Genomic DNA, 22,726 nt, shown 5'->3' with positions numbered 1-22,726 from the left:
CAATGTTTTGTGTGAAGAAATGTGATTACTGAATCAAGCTGTGTTTATGTTCGGCTGGGTGCACACTATAGGGTTTTCAGCTGATTATCAGGCCAATCACACACTAAACGACAGTTCGGCCCGATATTGCATTAGTGTGTACGCTCCATCGATGAATGATTATCGTTCCAAAGTACATCGTATCGTCTGATTTTTAAATCAGACTAAAAATCTCGTTCATCGAGGAAACAATGTCACTCCAATCCTGCAGTGTGTGTACACTCAGGACCAGCAGTGTGTGTACACTCAGGACCAGCAGTGTCCATAGATCACTATGGAGTGTGCAGAGTCACAATATTTTCAGCGGATGGTTATGACAGATGAAGAGCACAGATCTGAAGGTAAATTGTGTAAAATATGTCTCGTGTGAACACATGAATTGGCAGGCTGGTCGGAACATTTTTTTTATTCATTCGTTGGTAAAATTGATAACTATATTGCATCGGGGGAAATGTTCTGTAGTGTCTACCCAGCCTTATTAAAGGTAAACTACACTGAACTTACATACCGTTTGCTTGACCCTCATTTATATAACATCAAGGGTAAATCAGACCTGGATCTGCATCAGAAATTAACATTTTGATATCGTATTTTCAGTCTTGAAGTGCGATAATAATGAGCATTCCGTTATAGAATGTGCATAGACTGTATACAATGGATTTAATTGAAATAAACAGCTGAGAACAGATCACTGCTTCCTCAAAGATGATATACAAATCTGTGTTTGGTCTGATTACCATCGCCTCCGTGTTGTCATACAAATCTGGCTGTTTTGATTGGCTTAAATTGCTCTGTGGACTCTCTGAATTAGGAATACCTTTGCATGTGTGCAGAGCCCACCCTGATATTTTGTATCACAAAATTACATCTCTTTTTTACATGTGTACTTTAACCAGGAACATTATTACATCTATTATATTTAGGAAACTTTTACACATTCCACAATGAATGCATAACCTTTGAAAAATAGGTGCACAGAATCATGAAACAAAGGATCGGGGAACATGTTCCTTCCATTGCATTTTTGTATCGTTATACTTATTGATTAAATCAAATAACTCCAATATTTAAGATAATTATTTGACCACTGGAGGCAGTGTTGCAGTGGAATCTAAAGAGGATATTTACATTTATGTCAGGCGAGCTTAGCAACATTGCAGTTCATGTTATTATGTAGAGTAATGTGACACTCTATATAGAAGTCAAAAGGAAAAATAAACCTGGTTCAGAAAATTGTTCCCGTTAATATAGCAAGTTACCCAAACTAGGTGCTCCTCCTGTGTGGATGTGTTTACTTCAGCTGACATTATCAGATTATAGAACCAGCAAAATGTGTTTGTGCAGCATTACCATCACTAGCCTACATGTAGACCATACCTCCCAACTGGCTGGATTTAGAATGGACAGTCCTACGGATCAGGACTCCAGGACATTGGGGGAGGTGTGCCCTGCTGATGGGCGCACCTTCAATGCGAACCTGGGGATGGCCCATCATTTTGGAAGCACTGGACATGCACCCTAACAAGATATGACCGCCCACTTCATGTGTGCACGGGGTATGCATAGACTGTAGGAACACATTGAGCTCACCCTGAGAAATCACCTTCTAATCAGGGACTAAACCTGCTACACAGGCTATGTGAATGCACTGAGCTTACACTCTGACATCGCAGTCACACACAGGTCATTCACAAAGCAGCAGCTCTGCAGCACAAATGCTTCAATTTGCATGCGCCTAGGTTTCTGCGCAGACGTTTGCGGAACAGCAGACGTTTGCGGAGCAGCAGACGTTTGCGGAGCAGCAGACGTTTGTGGAGCAGCAGACGTTTGCACAGGAAGAGGTGAGAAATTTGGCGAAATACAGGCATTCTATGCAAAATAGTGAATAGGAGCACCTTGTTTTGCAGAGCAGTGAAAAGCGATATTATTGTAAGGAGATAAAGGGGTGAAGAGGGTGCGTTTTCACTGGTGGTCCTTGTCATGCTACTCCCACAAAATATCTTGTCCTATACTTTTCATGAAACAAAACCGTTCCCATGCACAGTGCTCTGTTTAAAATAATTAATAAATAGGCAGATTTTGCTGGGGCATGGCAACGGTTTTGTCCACGATCATGGGTGCCCATGTCACAATGAAGACCAGCCTCAGACTTGTCAACTCAGGGCTGGTGCTTCTGTGGGGTGGGTGCACAAAAAACAGCACGGTTCCGCTTCCCGGTGCGAAGGGTGTGGGCTCTTCCCACCTACCCACCGTGGTTTAGGGGCCAAGTTAACTAACAAGATTGGGTCCTGTGGAATGTCAAATGTGCAATCCCATAGTGGTCCTAGTCTAATGGACAGAAGTCCCCCAAACCCCTGTCCATTACACAAAAAGTAAAAAAAAAAAAAATAAATACACACACAACTGAATAAAAGACTCCTCGTTTACCACTTTATGAAATAAAAATAAATATTTTTTTCTTCTATTTTGTTCTGTCATAGTCCAAATTAAACGTAAAATCTTCTTTTTGATCCGATGTTGTCCATATTGTAAAAGAATAACCCCCTCTGGGGGTTTTCCTGTCATCCGTGCCCTCCCTCTTGGGCTCCGCCGTATACGCGGGACCTTCCCCTCTCCCCTCCCCCGCCCTCTAGCTGTGCTTTGAGCTCACTGAGTTACTGTGTTTACTGTACAGTGCTGTCTCACCTCGTATTGTAATTTCGTTTGTCCCTGTACGGCGCTACGGACACCTAGTGGCGCCTTATAAATAAAAATTAATAATAATAATAATAATAACAACCGTCCCCTTGTTATTGGCTTGCTGGTGAATTGAATCATGGTTCCCTCTCTCATTACTCATTTTACTCAGTTGCTTGCTGTACTATGGGGATTTTTACTTGTTGTATTTATTTCAAATGGACTATGACGGATCAAGAAACAAGACAAAATACTTTTTACTTTAAGTGGTGAGCAAGGGTTTTGTTCAATTATATTGTATATAGCTGCAGACGGTGGGACCTATATAAACGTTAATGCTAATAATAAGTATGTTTTAAAATTGTGTGTGCGTCTTTTCCCCTTATTTCTGGTATAAAGTGCAGAGGTCCTTTTATACTACAATCACTGGGAGTAGCTAATAGGGCCAGTGAGGAGGGGGGCAGACTGTTTGCTCATTGTTTGTACCCCCAATAAGGGCAAAGGCCCTGTGCTGACATGTCTGGTTTTCACTATAGCAGGGGGACCCCACACTCGCAGTGTGAAGCAGCTTATCTAGTACGTGGGCTTGTTGAGTATTTTAAAAGGACTTTTTTTTTTATTATTCTATTTTATACAGTGCACTGTGCATGGGGACTAGTCTATTACAGGTGGTAACTTGGTATGGTTTATTACAGTCCTCTGAGTGCGCTTGCACATGCGCTTGTCCACAGAACGGGAGCAGGTCCCATAGGGCGAGACCTGATATCCGCCAGCCGTCAGGGGCTACGTGCATTTCTAGACCCACTCTGAGCAATGTAATAAAAAGATTCACATAGACAGAAGTGCCCCAATGTCCCCTCACTCTCATGATGTAGTAACACCATAAGTAAAGCACAGTATTTTAGGAGGAAAATATTTCACAGACTACCGCTCCGTACATTGAGGCTCTCCAGTAAGCGTGTACTGTCACGTGCGTTGGGATCACTAGGAAAAGGAGGAAATTGTCATTGTTAGGAGAGCCACATCATGGACACCACTGGTATACGTGTGTGTATATACAGTGTGTATGTATATATATATATATATATACAAGTTAACCCGCGCATGATACTCATGCATTCTAGTCAAATCAAGATACTTAAGGTCTTAAAAAGGTTCTTGTCATGCATTTGGGCCTAGCCCAGGCCTCCTCAGGGGAAGATCGTTACTTCCCGACGCAAGCGCCCTTTTTAATGTGTGTTCATGAGGTAAAATTACCTCACGAAAATGAGTTTGACCCCTCAACTCGTAAATTTAGCCTTTACTACCCCTCCCACGGGGGGAAGGGGGGATGATGGAAGTTAACTGACTTGACTATTCTAATTTTTTTGTCAAATAATTCGGTATACCAAATTTCAGGTCAATTGGATGAGCCCTTTCTGAGAAAATAGTTTTTTCCACACACACACACACTAACGCACGCCTCTACACATGTGTGTTCATGAGGTAAAATTACCTCACGAAAATGAGTTTGAGCCCTACCAAATTTCAGCCCTTTTTGAAAAATTTTTCCCACACACACTAAGAATTTAGTAGGTCAGTGTATAACTCTGCCCAGCAGGTGGCGCTGCAACTTGGTTTTTTTTTTTCCACACACACACAGACGCCACTAAGCATTTATATATTAGATACACACACAGTATATATGTGAGTATGTATGTGTGTGCATATATATAATGTATACTGTCCTTTTTTTTCTCTTTCAGGGATATGGATTTCCTGTTAGTCGACTCTTCGATCTTTTGTATGAAGTTAGGGACAAATATAATGAAACTCTGCTTAAAAAATGGGCTGGATTGTTCAGGTACCTATTAATATTACTTACATGTTTTAACATTTCTTTCTGGAAATAAGATTCAAAAACACACATTATACTTTCTCTCCAATAGATGTGAACAACATTTATTTATTACCCTAAAACATGAATCCCAAATGACAGTTTCCTTTCCATTACTGGTTAGACCTTGGCTGTAAGGCTGAATATTTGATTGTATCCTTTATATTCTGTGACAGTTATTACTATATCCACCTCTCGTGTATGTCAACTTGTCCGCAGCGGGCACTATTTTGAATAAGATAAAGACAGTGGAATTAATTATTTCTGATCCATATTGACATCCAACATCCCTACTACCAGATATAAATGGATTACAGTTACTTTATATAGAGATACATCTGTATGTATCTCCTTTACTACAGATTTCATTGTTTAGGACTAGTGTCCTCTCACGGGACCACTGCAGTTTGCGGGATGCAGCCACCGCCCATGCTCTACTTGTACTGGGTACCTTTGCTGGAGAGATGCAGGAGTGGTCCTCAATCTGCCGCAATGGTAGGTAATGACAGCTGCTCCTCAGTGAATGGTCACGTCACTCGTCCAATCAGGAGCCAGCTGTCACGTCACTGCATGCAGATCACCTAGAGTGCTTCTACAGTGCTTCTGCAGAGGTCTCCAGTACACTTGGGTGAAGGGTGAGATCTCCACCAATGTACAATTCTGTTGAGTGGAATACAGGGATAACTTTAATAAGACAAAAATGCAAGTTGTTGTTACAAATATAACAATGATTGTTTTTAGAATGTACAGACATATATTTATAAGTGATATACAACAAATATGCCTCAGTAATGTGGTCATTCGTACTACACCTCCTTCCTCAACCATTTTATTAGGCAAACCCCTGACCATCTTTTTATATAATCACATCCACTTAAACACCACCAAATCAAACACAGTATTTTTATCAATAACCTCCTCCATATGGGAGCGTGTACATTATAAATCTGCGTATAATTATCATACAGCCTTTGTAATAGAGAGCTCTGTAATATTTACTTTACTTAGTGTGCACTGTTATTAAAATGTAGCCGACTCCTATTCAGAATAGAGGCATTCATGTCTATCAGCATCGCCGAGGCATGAGGTTCTTTGTGCCTTTATTGAGGTCACTGCTTCCTAGTGAATCTTAGGCTACATTCTTATGAATATTGGTCTAGCCCACAATATAGGTGTCTCCCCTACAAGTATGTAGTGAGCGCCCTTTAAGCTAAATCTGCTTCCTCCTTTTGTTAATTGTATGTGTTATTTTAGGGACATTTTTGAAGCAGATAACTACAGCCCAATCCCTGTAGCAAACGAAGAGGAGTACAGAGCTGTAATTAGCAAATTTCCTTTCCAAGATCCAGATGGTGACAAGGTAAGTAAGCACTGTGTGAGAGGTGTTATAAGCATTATATAACTTGCATGTGCTGTGTTGGTCCTGTACATAAGGTAGTTTAAGGCAATGAGCTGGTTAGTTTGTATGGTCTCATTATTCACCCTTAGTGGAAATAAATGGTGTTTGTCATGTCATTAGATGTCTAGTGGTTTGGAGTAGTTGTTTTAGTAGTTGGGAATAATTTTAATCTAGGGTAACCTCATCTTTGGTCAATGCCACCATTAGTCTACTTTTTAGTAATTGGTAAATGTTAAATTGTAAAATTTGGGAAATAAACAGGGATAGAATGTATAGTTTCCAACATTTATTACATTTACTATGCTTTGAGTTTGACAATTACAGAGTTACTGTAGAGTTTTTTGATAGGTATCATAGCAAACACATGGTGAAGGCAGGGCCATCTTTTCCATTGGGCACGATGGGCAGGTGCCCGGGGGCCCCATAGGCAGGGCTCTTAGTTAGAATAAATAATCCTGCAAAAGAAAAAACCTGCATAAAAAACCTTCAAGGGTCACTGAGCAAGTACATCTATCTATCTCTACCTCTATATATCTATATATATAGGGGCCCCGGTGCACCACTACTTTGCCCGGGGGCCCATAATGTTGTTAAGATGGCCCTGGGTGAAGGTGCCCACTTCATAGGATGAACCAGTCTCTTAGTGACCTCACGGTTCTTAGTGAATTATGGGTTTCCAAGTGATGAATATTGGGTCCAGCCCATGACTGCTTCATGACTGTGTAGGGGATGAGTACACTTATCTGAGGTGCGGGCTTTTATGGTAGCCAGAACTGCATGTAGCTTGATAATATATAGTTGTCCATATGCAATGTACAGAGGCTAATAGCACTTTTTTATTTTTTCAAGCTATCCTTTCCAAAGAAACTCCCAATGTCCCAGTCCGTTCCACAGATTTATATGCAAGTGAAAGAATTTATCTACGCAAGCCTTAAGTTTTCTGAATCGCTTCATCGGAGGTAAGTGCGCTTACTATTTCCAGAGAAGGCACTACATTCTTATCACAGTGGAGTATATCCCTTTAAGGGGTTGAATATATTTTTTTTTATAAAAATTCCACTTCCGGACATTATGATGTTTCATTTCCAACACAATTGAATTAGTAATCAAAATATTTAACAATAAATCTTTTTAGGGTTTAGGGCCTTCAGTGAGATCTAGTCTATGAAGCTATGTTTTGCTTATGATGTAATAAACATAACTTTAAGTGTACTATCAGGTGTCAGTAAAGATTAATGGGATCCGCATGTTAGGGCGATTTATGATGGCTTGTTAAATAAATTGGACAGATTCAGTATTGGGGGGAGGGGGGGTCGTGGTGTGCTCATTACAACTGTTTGGTGGATGACATACTAATGCAGGGGTCAGGGAACTTTTTTTACCTTTTACCTCCAAATATATTTAGATACGCCGACGTTACCCCCTTGATTTGAAAGGGAGGAAATTATATATTATTAATTATTGGAATTCAAAATTTTATTGAATCTATTCAAAATTTCTTTGAAAGCTTCAACTTCAAAGCTTCAGGTTTTGGAGAAATGATGTTGCTTCAGTTTTGATACGAGAGCATCAATATTGGGGCATTTTAATTTCAGAGCAATTTGGATACAGTCTTCAGCGTCCAATCCATTTCTCTGCTTTGTTTTTATGTTTGTTAGAGTTGAAAATCCTTGTTCGCAAAGGTAGGTTGTTGCAAAAGGCAGCAACTTTTTGACTGACTCCTCATGTACAATTTTGATGCCTTTGCAGCTGTTGACATCCAAAAATATGACAGATCTGCTTTGTTTTCAAATGCAATACGTGCTTCATTATTGCATCGAAGCTCAAGAAGTGCCTCTGCCAACCCTTGAGGCTCTTCTGGTACAACAGCAATTTCACAATTAAAGGGGTCTACAATCCAACTGACAGCATGTGAATCAGCAGCATTACCCCCAGGAATTTCATTTTTACCCCATTTGGGGTAATTTACCCCTGTTACCTGACCATTGTACTAATGCAATCATGGCCAATCAGATTTCCCAACCTGTGCAATGAAAATCAGGGGGTAAATGTATCAAGCTGAGAGTTTTCCGGCAGGTTTGAAAAGTGGAGATGTTGCCTATAGCAACCAATCAGATTCTAGCTGTCATTTTGTAGCATGTACTAAATAAATGATCGTTAGAATCTGATTGGTTTTTCAAACCTGCAGGAAAACTCTCAGATTGATGCATTTAGCCCCCAGATTGGGGTTTTCAGATGAGACCACACAGGGGGAGAGGATCAGGAAATTGCTAAGAAGTCACCACTCATTGCCTCACTTAATGGTTCATATAATCAGATTTTATTGGGCTCTAAAGCTATTTTTGATTGCTTATTTTAAGTAATATTTTGATTATATTCATTCCAATGTGTTACTTAAAGAATTCTAAAAATATATATAGTTTGCTTAGTTAGACTAGTAAATAAATGATCCTCATTTAATCCCAAGTAATGCAAAAACTGGAAAATTGGTAAAACCTACTAATCTTCAATTTGCTAAAGTACACTTTCCGTCATCATTAGGTGGCTTTGTGGTTAGCACTTCGGCCTTACAGCACTGGGGTCATGAGTTGGATTCCCGACCATGGCCTTATCTGTGAGGAGTTTGTATGTTCTCCCCGTGTTTGCGTGGGTTTCCTCCGGGTGCTCCGGTTTCCTCCCACACTCCAAAAACATACTGGTAGGTTAATTGGCTGCTAACAATTTGACACGAGTCTGTGTGTATATGTTAGGGAATTTAAACTGTAAGCCCCAATGGGGCAGGAACTGATGTGAGTGAGTTCTCTGTACAGCGCTGCGGAATCAGTGGCGCTATATAAATAAATGTTGATGATGATCATTAACTGGACACGATTGTCCATGCTGGAGTGTCTCATGCCTTAGTGATATGACTGGTCTCTAGTCAGTGAGTTGAGCATTTTGTTCATATAGGTTTAGCCTACAGAATGGCTTCCTCCACTGTGACAATGTGAAAAATCACTTGTAAAAAGTAATCCTTGACCGTATTCTAATAGCACAGTAAACCAGGGCATTGCACAAGTGTGCAGTGTGTTTTATACTCTGGGCTGTATGTGAGTGTTTGTTTTGTCTGAGCAGATTAACCTGTTCTATTGTGATACGCATTTTCATTAATTGTCTTTCTCTACCTGGCCTGGTTTAAGTCAAATAGAATAACATTTGAAAGCTCAGCTTGAAAACACAGCACCCAGAAGCTTATCTTCTATTTCTTATCTGTTAATGAATGTAAATGAGAGTAGTTTCACACATCCTTAATTGATCCTCAGTACAATTTACACATAGTAACGAGTAACCTTTTGACCTAAGCTGCAAAAATGAACTCACAAAACACAGGTAGAAATACACTGACTAACAGCCTGTCACATCTAGACAAACAGTTCATCAGTGTTCTGGACCAGGGCGGAAGACAAACAAGCTGCAATAATTATGAAGTGTTAACCACACTAATTATGTGACATGTGCCCACCACAACTAAACACCCTGCTGTTGTGATATGGAGCAGATTCCGCTTACGCTGTGTTACCCAGTGACAGAAATTGTGTGTGCTCTACATATATTAGTTATATAGTGAGGAAACACAACTTCCGTTTTATTGTGTAATAAGTACCACAGACATATCATTGCCTTTTTTTCTTTATATAAAACAACTAAAATGTATTATACTGTTATCTGTTATTTGTAAAGTGCCAACATTATTTTACAACGCAGTACAGTGAAGGGATTGTTGGCACAGTGGTTAGCATTGCTGACTTACAGCGCTGGGGTCATGGGTTGGATTCCGAGCAGGGCCTGATCTGTGTGGAGTTTGTATGTTCTCCCCGTGGTTTCCTCCCACACTCCAGAGACATACTAGTAGGTCAATTGGCTCCTGACGAAATTCACCTGTGTGTGTTTGTGTGTGTGATGGAATATAGATTGTAAGCTCCACTGGGGCAGGGAATGATGTGAATTATTAAATATTCTCTGTAAAGCGCTGCACAATATGTATGCGCTATATAAATAACCACAAACAAATGACACCACTGACATGATTCAGAAGCTAACGATGGTCCTGTCCTATTCTTAGATATGTTATATGTTTATCATAGTACACTAGACTGCTGCCTACACTCAGCAGAGGCTGCCGCTTGTGGGCGGAGCCAGTGTACATGTGACTCCAGCCTATCTATTTCCATTCTCTTCTTTTTCCAGCTCCACAGAGATTGATGATATGCTTCGTAAATCCACCAACTTACTTCTCACAAGAACCTTAAGCAGCGGTTTGCAAAACCTCATCAAAAAGCCGCATATAGGTCTGACCGAAGTAAGTATTTATTATGTGGACGGAAAGAATTTGCAAATGGTGTTAGACGGCCCATTGGACAACTTCACTCAGTAGGACAGTTGTCTCTCCGTCCAGCGTCCTTTATGTGCTTTACTATAAGTTATCCCTTGTGTGCATAGATTATTTTATAACACAGTCCTTATAAGCACACCCCTTGTCCTGTCCATCTCTTGATACTAAACTTGTATCAATCTCAAGTTGTTTAGAGAGTATTTGGTAATAGCAAAGCTGCTTATTGACAAACACATGATAGATAATTTGCCATTATTTAAAAATATATATAAATGGTCTACTACTCATAATGGCAGCTCTGTCCTAGAATAGTGATTTATGATAATGATGAGGGCACAGTATATAATATAATCTATAATGATGAGGGCACAGTATATAATATAATCTATAATGATGAGGGCACATTACATAATATAATCTATAATGATGAGGGCACAGTATATAATATGATCTATAATGATGAGGGCACAGTATATAATATAATCTATGATGATGAGGGCACAGTATATAATATAATCTATAATGATGAGGGCACAGTATATAATATAATCTATAATGATGAGGGCACATTACATAATATAATCTATAGTGATGAGGGCACAGTACATAATATAATCTATAGTGGTGAGCCCACAGTATATAATATAATCTATGATGATGAGGGCACAGTATATAATATAATCTATAATGATGAGGGCACAGTATATAATATAATCTATAATGATGAGGGCACATTACATAATATAATCTATAATGATGAGGGCACAGTACATAATATAATCTATAATGATGAGGGCACATTACATAATATAATCTATAGTGATGAGGGCACAGTATATAATATAATCTATAATGATGAGGGCACAGTACATAATATAATCTATAGTGGTGAGGCCACAGTATATAATATAATCTATAGTGGTGAGGCCACAGTATATAATATAATCTATAGTGATGAGGGCACAGTACATAATATAATCTATAGTGGTGAGGCCACAATATATAATATAATCTATAGTGGTGAGGGCACAGTACATAATATAATCTATAGTGGTGAGGCCACAGTATATAATATAATCTATAGTGATGAGGGCACAGTACATAATATAATCTATAGTGGTGAGGCCACAGTATATAATATAATCTATAGTGGTGAGGCCACAGTATATAATATAATCTATAATGATGAGGACCCAGTATATACTATAATCTATAGTGGTGAGGCCACAGTATATAATATAATCTATAATGATGAGGGCACATTACATAATATAATCTATAGTGGTGAGGCCACAGTATATAATATAATCTATAGTGATGAGGGCACAGTACATAATATAATCTATAGTGGTGAGGCCACAGTATATAATATAATCTATAGTGGTGAGGCCACAGTATATAATATAATCTATAATGATGAGGACCCAGTATATACTATAATCTATAGTGGTGAGGCCACAGTATATAATATAATCTATAATGATGAGGGCACATTACATAATATAATCTATAGTGATGAGGGCACAGTATATAATATAATCTATAATGATGAGGGCACAGTACATAATATAATCTATAGTGGTGAGGCCACAGTATATAATATAATCTATAATGATGAGGCCACAGTATATAATATGATCTATAATGATGAGGGCACAGTATATAATATAATCTATAGTGGTGAGGCCACAGTATATACTATAATCTATAGTGGTGAGGCCACATTATATAATATAATCTATAGTGGTGAGGCCACAGTATATAATATAATCTATAATGATGAGGCCACAGTATATAATATGATCTATAATGATGAGGGCACAGTATATAATATAATCTATAGTGGTGAGGCCACAGTATATAATATAATCTATAATGATGAGGGCACATTACATAATATAATCTATAATGATGAGGCCACAGTATATAATATAATCTATAATGATGAGGGCACAGTACATAATATAATCTATAGTGGTGAGGCCACAGTATATAATATAATCTATAGTGGTGAGGCCACATTATATAATATAATCTATAATGATGATGAGGGCACAGTACGTAATATAATCTATAGTGATGAGGCCATGGTATGGGGTAGTTTTATACACAAGCATTTTTCTTGTCACCTCCACTTTTTGGGGGTACTTTGTGCCCTGTCCATGGCATTCTTTACCTCACTTTTCTTGTATTTCTCCAGTTTTCCTTGACTTAGTGTGACCATGCAGAGTTTAATCTGGCACCAATCCACTTGTCTGATTTGGAAGTTTGGGACTTCTGGTTGGCCAACAGACACCGATGTGCATCATAGTCAGCTTTCTGAACGTTCCATTCTGTCCAGTCATGAACATGATACAAGAGACCGCTCTGAGGACATTGCAGGCGGGATCAATGATCCCGGATCCTGAACACCTCTGTTGTTCGCTGAAGCGCACAATTGTAATCTACACTGTAGAATTGCGTGTGTTTCTGGTGTTCCTGCCTGCCCTGCGGAGTATGCTGCTTCTTGCTTGTACAACGGAGGCATGATCCCAGTCAGTGCCTGCGGTATTTTCAGAGCTGCTTGCTCAAGTCACATCCTATTTAGGATGTGGCGAGGGCAAAGTCTGCCGAAATAGTCATTTGAACAAGCCCATAAACTACACTTTAGTTTGTAACCTATTGAGAGGTTGGTGTTTTGCTTCCAGTAAAGGAAGCTATATAGGTCTGCAAGCATAGCTCGTAGCTATATATAGCTTTGGAGTTTCCTGTAATACACTAATTGCCAAGTATTGCTGCAGTGTCTGGAAGTACAATACCTCCTCCAAAATATCAGGTGGAATTTTGTGGTACAAGTTTCTTATGATGTGTTTTCTCCTTTGTAGCTTGTGCAAATCATCATAAACACCACACACCTGGAGCAAGCCTGTAAATACCTGGAGGACTTTATTACAAATATTACAAATATTTCTCCAGAGACAGTGCACACCACAAGACTTTATGGCCTGTCCACTTTTAAGGTAAGTGGTGCTTTAATATGTAACAATGCCAATTCTATAAGATCTTTTTTACAGAAGTCATGATGGTCCAAAATTCCCACTAAATGATAGTCCCTTCAAACTTTATAATTCCAAATTCTCCAAATAATTCCCTTTAACAAATGTTACATGCCCCCATAATTGTACCCTCTCTGTGGTAAAAGACATTGCTGAGCTGGGTTCTGTAATCGCTAGAATTAATAAAGTTTTGTTAGTTGGGAAATGAGCTGCATTCGTGGGAGACCGCTAAAAAGACTACCTTCAACCGCGCAGTTATAAACGGCAAATCACACCAATGCTCTTACAGACTAGTTTAATTTATATGAGCTTAGTTTGTTAATGTGTATGTTACCTTTTGTCATCACCGTTGCTATTTAATGAATATGAAAATAACACAGTAAAGATCATTTTACCATAGTTCATAAATGGAAAGGACACACAAATGCACAACATTTCCACCAATTGTATAAATTTGTACATACGCACATCTTAAATTACTCACGTGTGAGGGAAATGCAACTGAGCAAAAATACTTGGGAAAGACTTGCCTTTAAAAGCTGTGTGCAGGTAAGGCTTAAGCCCGGGTGCAAAGCATAGAATTTGATCATGCTAGAACTGGCCAGACGGTGAAGACTTTGGCGTGAGTTGGTCAGCTTAGCATAGTTTGCAATATTTGGAACTTACCTTCCCTGTTTTTAATATTAAAAAGTAGTTAGACCTTTCAATTGTGTGCTTGGAGAGTGCAGAATATCCATGTTTTTTGTATGTGTGTTTGTGTGTATTTTTCTATATATATATATATATATATATATATATATATATATATATATATATATATATATATATATATATATGCACAGATACAGCAATGCAGGAAGCCAGTACAACTAGCAGGAGTTAACAGAATGAATGCAAAACTTTGTGGGAACATACAAAAACAGCAGGAAAAACAAATAAGCAAGGTGGTCCATATTAGCCACATGATAATCTCCCCTTGTGACTATTATAATAACATCAGCATCAATAAATAAACATATGTGGAGGGACAGGATGTTGAAATATTTTAAGACTCAATAATATAGCCAACTTACACTTTAAAATATTGGTGCAAATCACACATAGTTGAAGTACATAGTGCCAGGTGGGTAACCCATGGTATCCATACAAAGCAGATGAACCACAACCAGATTTCTCCTCCTGGTGGGTCTAACATACATGACTTAATTTAAAGTGGTCATAGCCACAACCCGATCAGAAACTATGAATAACATGATAAAGTCTCCACTTAGCCCCTTGGGGTTTAGAGTTTTCAGGACTCTTTTTGCAATAGATTCTGGTCAACCTCTCCCTGAGTTCTATCAGCACACATTGAAAGTCCAATACTCGATGCCCAGCTTGAACAAAATGTTTGACAACTGGTGGTCTGTTGTTGTCAAGTACCATTGAGAAACAAAGTTTTCTTTATAGATGAACGATGAAGTGTTACACGTTCTTTGAGCATCCTAGATGTTTTTCCTACATAAAGTTTTTGGCACAGGCAAACAATGATATAAACAGTGAAACGACCATCAAAGGTGCAATTATGTAGTTGATTCCCTAAGGTAATAAATCATTCTTGACCAAAGTGTCTTTGAGGTTGTATCTTCGCTTATATGAAAATACTGGTGATTGAGTAAGGTCCTTAACAAGTACGGGATCAGTTCCAATAATGTGTTGGTATTTATTAAGTGATTTTTTTAATGGTCCTCAAGGTCCTAGAAAAAGTACTAATGAAATTAATCCTTTTAGAAGCAGTATTTCATGGATGCCAGCACAATTTCAAAATTAAATGTGAGACAACACTGAATTTTATTGTCAATCTCATCCTTATTATAATCTCTATGTAGGGTTGTATTTGGGAAGTTTAAGGGCTGTATGCATTATCTCACAAAGATGTAATTTCTCATTTCAGTCAATGATGTGACTAATTTTCTTCTGTTAGAGATAATGCATACAGCGCTTAAGAGCTGAGTCACACTTATGTCCAAAAAGTTAAACAGTTTGGGACTAAAGGATAAAGTAAAACAAAGAATAGAATCCAATTTATCAAGTTTTCAACAAAATTCACCTGTTGACACTTCTCTCCTGTCCACAATGCAAAGAGGTTATTGATGTAGCACACACAAAATAAGGTGTATTGTCAAAATTGGTGATCATTCAAATTGTACTCATAAATGAAAAGGTTGACGTATGAGGGGCCATATTTGACCCCATTGCCGTGCCCTGCAATTGTAAATAAAATGAGCACTCAAACAAAAATGTTTTTTTATCAGGAATAACTTCAATGAATAACAATAAGAAATCAACCAGAGGACCAGAGTTGATGATTTGCTAATAAATTATTTTGCCTCATTGTTTTAAACTGAACACAAAACATTTTCATATTTTTGCATGTGGATGAGATTAAGATTAATACATTTCATATATACTTTAGAAATAAGTGATATATGCAGCTGGAGGACTGGATCTTCCCATCTGTGAAATATATTATTATGCAATGCAATTGAGTCACTTACTTTCACTTACTCTTTATGTATGTTGGCCCAGACCATAAGAAATGGGTTGATATTGAAGAGGCCTTATTGAGTGATCAAGGATTGAGCTTTCTTCCTTGGCTTCCCAGACACTTCAGGCCAACCTCCGCCTATACTATCCCAACTATTTAATTTACATTAGAGACCTGGAATTATATAAACAACTATTAAAACTAGCAAAGTATACTTCATCACTCACTCCCCTTTTGGAATCACCCAAATCTCCCACTAGGTTTTACTTTTAAATATACACAAAGATGGGTTAACATAGAGACATTTTTCCACATCATGGGCGATTTTGCACCTAATTCCTTCATGAATATTTGTGAGGTGATTAAACCTGTCAAATACATTCCACATTCACTATATTCAGATGAAAAGTGTAATTCTGTCCTAAATCTTCTAGACTATGGGACTTAGCCCAATATTAAAGATTTTAACAATCCTTGGAGACATGGAGACATTTCTCTTTCATATAACACAATTCTCGCTCCTGACTCCTGACTGTAGAACCATTTGAAACTGCCTGGGAACAGGACATGTATCAGGTGGTCGCTGATCCTTAAGTTCATAGCTTAGTCCTCAGTCAGCACAGCAATTAGAGGAGACTCATATCAAGTCTATACCAGCTGTTATATGGTTCCCTCTAAAATACATAGCATCTGTGGACACATATGCACAGTTTTACATACATGGTCGGGCGGTCTGTTAATTTCTGGATTCTGTAACAATTTTTTGTTTTTAATCACATAAATTACCAATATCCAACTTACTCATGATCCGCTGATAGACTGATGTAATGCAGCCGAACCTCAGTTAGCTAAAGTCTGGAAAAAACAGCACAGCTGTCAACTATGGAACATATACCTCTAGCTTATTGCACGACACTATCCAACCCTTCCATAGAACCTGGGGTTCTTGGTACACATTTAACAATACAGCTATGCCAGGAAATATCTCCTTCACCGTATTTTATATATGTTCTCACCTATAAGGCTTCTTACAGTACCTGATGTTAGAATACGCTTCCCTCTCTCCCTTGTCTCCCCCTTACCAACTAATGACATCACTAAGGCATGAAACTCCATGTGACATCACTTATTCCTAGGGAATTCATAGGCTACTTTCTTATGAATATTAGATCAGCTTATAAAACCTTTACCTCTACTCATAGTATACAATATGTGCACTTTAATCAGTTGATCTAACACCCTACAGAACTGCCTGCCAGTGCTGACAAACATCTATTTTGCATGATGCCATGATAGCCAAAGAAGATGAATGACTCCATGATATATTAATGGGATACAGATAAAGGTAGTTAGTTCAGTTACTAAGCAATGTTGAATGTGCTCTTAACCCAGAGATCACCTTGAAATAACCTCACTGTACACAGTTGGCATATACTGTTTTTATAAATGCCCTGTGAGGTCTAGTCACAGAATTCACTGGCATAGATCATCATCAGTTATTTATATAGCTCCACTAATTCCGCAGCACTATACAGAGAACTTATTCACATCAGTCCCTGCCCCATTGAAGCTTACAGTCTAAATCCCCTACTATAGACACACACTCACACACAGACACAGTAGCAGTAGCAGTCAATTAACCTACCAGTATGTTTTTGGAGTGTGGGAGGAAACTCACGCAAACACAGGGAAAACATGCAAACTCCACGAAGATAAAGCCATAGTCGGGAATCGAACTCATGAACCCAGTGCTGTGAGGCAGAAGTGCTAACCTCCAAGCCACTGTGCTGCCCAGTCACAATCAGACACTTTGTGTGCACCCTCAGTCCATTATGTCTAAGCTTTTTTCACTGCATAATGAATGCAACATAAACAGCTCTTAGAATTAGGATTATTGATCCATATAAGGGATGGACCCACAATACAAATGTTAGTTTTTTAGACAGCATGAACAGCGAAAGCACTATTTTCTTGCATCCGTGGTCCATCCTCGCTCACATTCACTGTGGGCCGTTCATGAAAAGTGTCTATTTACATATACCTTTAGACTTCGGCATAATAACTTGTACACTCCTTTTTTAGCTGCGTTCAAAGAATTGTGATCACTTATTAACTGTAATGTATATAGGTTCATTAAACCCTGTGTAGATAATGGTGACAATACACACACAGATTCATAGTGAAGACTGGACTCATCATAAACTCAACATGTCCTTGTGTCCATGATCCATCCAGAGGTTACTCTGAATGCTCGTGTGTACTGTTGGCATGTTCGAAGCACCGCATAAGCTCACAGGATGCAGGATGTACCACAGGCTCATGAAAAATATTCATGCGTGTGAGCCCAGGTTCTCCCGCAGACACCAAAGAAGGGCTAAAAAAATGATTTACATTATATTTCAAATCCTGGAGAATCTTTTGTTTATAGACTGATGCTAATTTTAATAAGACATTATTTTCACAGACAGTTATTTAAAATATAGTTGTCTACAATACATGTTGTGAAATGAATACTGTATTTATAACATTCATTTGACCTCAATGAAGTATAGACCTGCACACAGAAAATGAGTTTGCTAAACCCACACCGGTCTCTTCTTGAGAACATTTCTTTACTGATTAACAAGCTTTTAAAAATGATCTATAACCCTCTTGCTAATTTGGGCGTTTTGCTCATGAGTAAAGGATGTACTGGCAACTCAGCTTTAAGTGAGTTACTGCTGTAACACTGACACTATGATTAATTCTCTTCAAAGTATCACTAATGAGCTGCAAGATTGTAGATCTAAATTTAAAAGCAAATTTCTATTTGTCATGTTGGAGAAGCTCTGGAGTTTAACTGAGTGTCCGTCTAGATTTATTGTAATGGACAAGATGCTAACCTGCACACTTGTTTTGTTCAGGATGCGAGGCATGCGGCTGAGGAGGAAATATACACCAAACTCAACCAAAAAATTGATGAATTCATCCAGCTGGCAGACTACGACTGGACAATGTCGGAGCCAGACGGGAGAGCCAGCGGGTACCTAATGGATCTGATTAATTTTTTACGAAGCACATTTCAAGTTTTTACTAATTTGCCTGTAAGTTGACAGAATTAGCTGCGGTTTACGAATGAATGGATGTACACCTATCAATTACCAAAACTTTTTTGCCTTTCCTCAATCACTTTCCTAAACTAGTCTAAGTACCAGATTTTAGTGTGCTGTTTAAACTGACATATCGTCAAAATTGTCTACAGTTTATTTATTTTAAACTTCTTCTTAATGAGGGTATAGTTGTTATACATTGTCAATAGATAGACACTATTAAGGGCTAGATTTACTAAGCTGCGGGTTTGAAAAAGTGGGGATGTTGTCTATAGCAACCAATCAGATTCTAGCTGTCATTTTGTAGAATGTTCTAAATAAATGAAAGCTAGAATCTGATTGGTTGCTATAGGCAATATCCCCACTTTTTCAAACCCGCAGCTTAGTAAATCTAGCCCTAAGGCTTAAATAGGGTGTGAGGTTTTTAGGAATAAAAATGGACAGGCTAGATGGGTCGTGTGGCTCTTACCTGCCGTTTTCTGCAATGTTATGGACCACAATTGACGTCCATATTGGTTATAAAACAATAACCAAATCAGCTGACTACATCCATCCGAATATAGCAAGCATAAGTCTCCTTACCCTATTTTTCAATATGCCACTAACCAATAATTAGCTGATAGTGTTGTTTAACGTTTGATATCTTTATTATGTGTTTCTCAGTTGCATATAATTTATATATGCTGAATTTTGTTCTCTTCTGCAGATTTTTAGTAACACAATTCACGTTCTCTTAGCTATACAAGAAGCTTTCCTAATGAAATGACATTGAGAACTATATAATTGGGAATGCAGTCAGCCTACACTCAGTTTAGACTTCTAAACGAAGGCCTGACGAGGTGCAGTACAGTGCAGTCTCTTTAAACTGTGCCACAGCTATGGCAGCATTCCATGGCGACATATGTGAGTGGGAGTATTCAGCCAGAACATAGCTATGAACTCCACAAACATATCTAGAGCGTGTCACCAGTTGGAAGACTGAATGGAAGTTTAGAAGGATACTGTGGGTGGCAGTGCTATTAGATGAGAGCAAGTACCCACTGTTATCCAGTGTCTCTCCAGGACATTGCAAATATAAATACATACTGACACAAAGTCCTCATCTTAAGAATGTGAAGGCAATCTGTTATAATGATAAAATATTAGTTTTGTAGGAACTAATTATATTAATTGCATGTGGCATTCTCATCATATATGCAATGAGATTAGGTTTAAATGTAGTCAGGGGCTGAGGTCATTAAGTTATCATTACGTTCTGGGTAGTAATCAAGTTCCCAGCCCACCCTGCAAAGCTCTCCTTCTAGCGTCCATTATATGTGTTATCATGGGCATTAATTTCACACCCTCATTTAATATTAAACACCCCAAGATAATCTAAAGGCAATGTCAAACACTGCAACAATGCTGCAAAGTGTTCACAATGAATAGTAGCCAAGAATGCCCAAAGATTACAAATTAATATTAACTGCAGAAAATTACTAAATTACCCTAAATTACTTTAAACTCTTAAAAATAAAAATTCAATTTTCAAACTGGTATAATATCCATATTTAAATATGCAATACTCATTTCGCCTACCAATGCTGAATGCTGCCACTCCTAAGGTACACAAGAAATCCACCAATATTTCATATAGGGACAAATACTCAAGTTGTTTAAATTTACTTTTATCTATCAAGTAAAGATAAAGCCCTCACATCCTCCTATCTTTCTTTACCAGTATAATAGAACAGGCATCGAAAATCTGTGGCCAGGTGTTGTGAAACTGCAATCCCAGCATTCCCTGGTAGCTGTCAGCTGGTAAAGCATGCTGGGGCTTGTAGTTTCACAGCACCTGGAGAGCTGCCAATTGTACAGACCTATAAAATAACTCTGCAGGCAGCCACCGTTTACCCCTGGGTTTTTGAAACCGAGAACACAAAGTTGCTTTTGTATAAAACAGTTATCCTTATGGATGCAGAGAAGAGTGTAGTTGAAATGTTGTTTTCAACCATAAGACAACAGAATGATGAGCAGCAATGTTTGCAACTCATTTTAATGTAAACGGTTGATTATTAATTTTTTTAAAAAAAAATGATTTGTGTCTTTTGGTAATCTCTCAATCTCCTCTTAATCAATCCTGCCCCATATGTAAAGCAACCAATCTCCCAATTACCTGAGTTTAAAAGTGGAAACCCCTTCAAAAAGATCACTATTAAAGCAAAGATTAAAAATGTTGGGCCCAGCTGCTGTTTCCTAGGTGCAAGTGAAACCAAATATTGTAAATAAGTGCATAAACCTATAGCACTGACAGCTATGCTGCCCAGGTCACCTGGGCAGCATAACAACCAGTGAGCCATTCATATAGTATAATAACCAGTGAGCCATGTTTGTAGTATAACAACCAGTGAGCTATGTATATAGTATAATAACCAGTGAGCCATGTATATAATATAATAACCTGTGAGCCAAGTATATAGTATAACAACCAGTGAGCCATGTATATATTATAATAACCGGTGAGCCATGTATATAGTATAACAACCAGTGAGCTATGTATATAGTATAACAACCAGTGAGCCATGTATATATTATAATAACCGGTGAGCCATGAATATAGTATAATAACCAGTGAGCCATGTTTGTAGTATAATAACCAGTGAGCCATGTACATAGTATACTAACCAGTGAGCCATGTATATAGTATAATAACCAGTGAGCCATGCATGTAACATAATGACCAATGAGCCATGTATGTAGTATAATTACCAGTGAGCCATGCATGTAGCATAATTACCAATGAGCCATGTATGTAGTATAATAACCAATGAGACATGTATATAGTATAATAACCAGTGAGCCATGTTTGTAGTATAATAACCAGTGAGCCATGTATATAGTATAACAACCAGTGAGCCATGTATATAGTATAATAACCAGTGAGCCATGTTTGTAGTGTAATAACCAGTGATCCATGTACATAGTATAATAACCAGTGAGCCATGTATATAGTATAATAACCAGTGAGCCATGCTTGTAACATAATGACCAATGAGCCATGTATGTAGTATAATTACCAGTGAGCCATGCATGTAGCATAATGACCAATGAGCCATGTATGTAGTATAATAACCAGTGAGCCACCATGTATATAGTATAACAACCAGTGAGCCATGTATATAGTATAATAACCAATGAGCCATGTATGTAGTATAATTACCAGTGAGCCATGCATGTAACATAATGACCAATGAGCCATGTATGTAGTATAATTACCAGTGAGCCATGCATGTAGCATAATGACCAATGAGCCTTGTATGTAGTATAATTACCAGTGAGCCATGCATATAATATAATAAACACTAAAAACTTGCAGAAAAATCATGAAATGAGATTCAGTGATAAATAAGAAGTGAGAATCCGGACACATAAATAGGAAATCAACAAAGCCATTCAAATGTCACAAGTCACACTGCAGACATTAAGGTGACGGGTTGGAAAGGGTCCATGGCAGCCAGTTATTACAGTGCGGTTTGGCTTCTGGTGTTTTTCTGGCGGTGATAGCAAATTTTCTACAACAAAGTGTAACTGTATCTACAGTAACTTTCTGATATCACCCAAGCTCAGAAGGGTGCCCTGTAGTGTCATTTAGTTATCTTAGCAACAGGAAGTCTGGTGTGCAAAGAAAGATGTCCCCCCCCTTGAACAAAGCCTGATCTGAATATATTTAGTTC

At 38.2% G+C, this 22,726-nt stretch overlaps 1 protein-coding gene across 4 annotated transcripts in view; it reads left to right on the top strand.

The window, feature by feature from the left end:
* EXOC6 (exocyst complex component 6) overlaps window positions 1-22,726 on the top strand; it is a 213,470-nt gene that overhangs the window by 93,870 nt on the left and 96,874 nt on the right. For all 4 annotated transcript variants that reach the window (XM_075216143.1, XM_075216146.1, XM_075216145.1 and 1 more), the window contains exons 13-18: window positions 4,461-4,558; window positions 5,846-5,951; window positions 6,840-6,949; window positions 10,218-10,329; window positions 13,227-13,361; window positions 18,828-19,007. In XM_075216143.1, the coding sequence (XP_075072244.1) occupies window positions 4,461-4,558; window positions 5,846-5,951; window positions 6,840-6,949; window positions 10,218-10,329; window positions 13,227-13,361; window positions 18,828-19,007 (741 nt within the window). The remainder of the gene's footprint in view (window positions 1-4,460; window positions 4,559-5,845; window positions 5,952-6,839; window positions 6,950-10,217; window positions 10,330-13,226; window positions 13,362-18,827; window positions 19,008-22,726) is intronic.

Source organism: Mixophyes fleayi, chromosome 6, assembly GCF_038048845.1.
Source record: "Mixophyes fleayi isolate aMixFle1 chromosome 6, aMixFle1.hap1, whole genome shotgun sequence".
NCBI classification, from domain to species: Eukaryota; Metazoa; Chordata; class Amphibia; order Anura; family Limnodynastidae; genus Mixophyes; species Mixophyes fleayi.
This window is presented reverse-complemented; position numbering and strand designations above follow the sequence as displayed.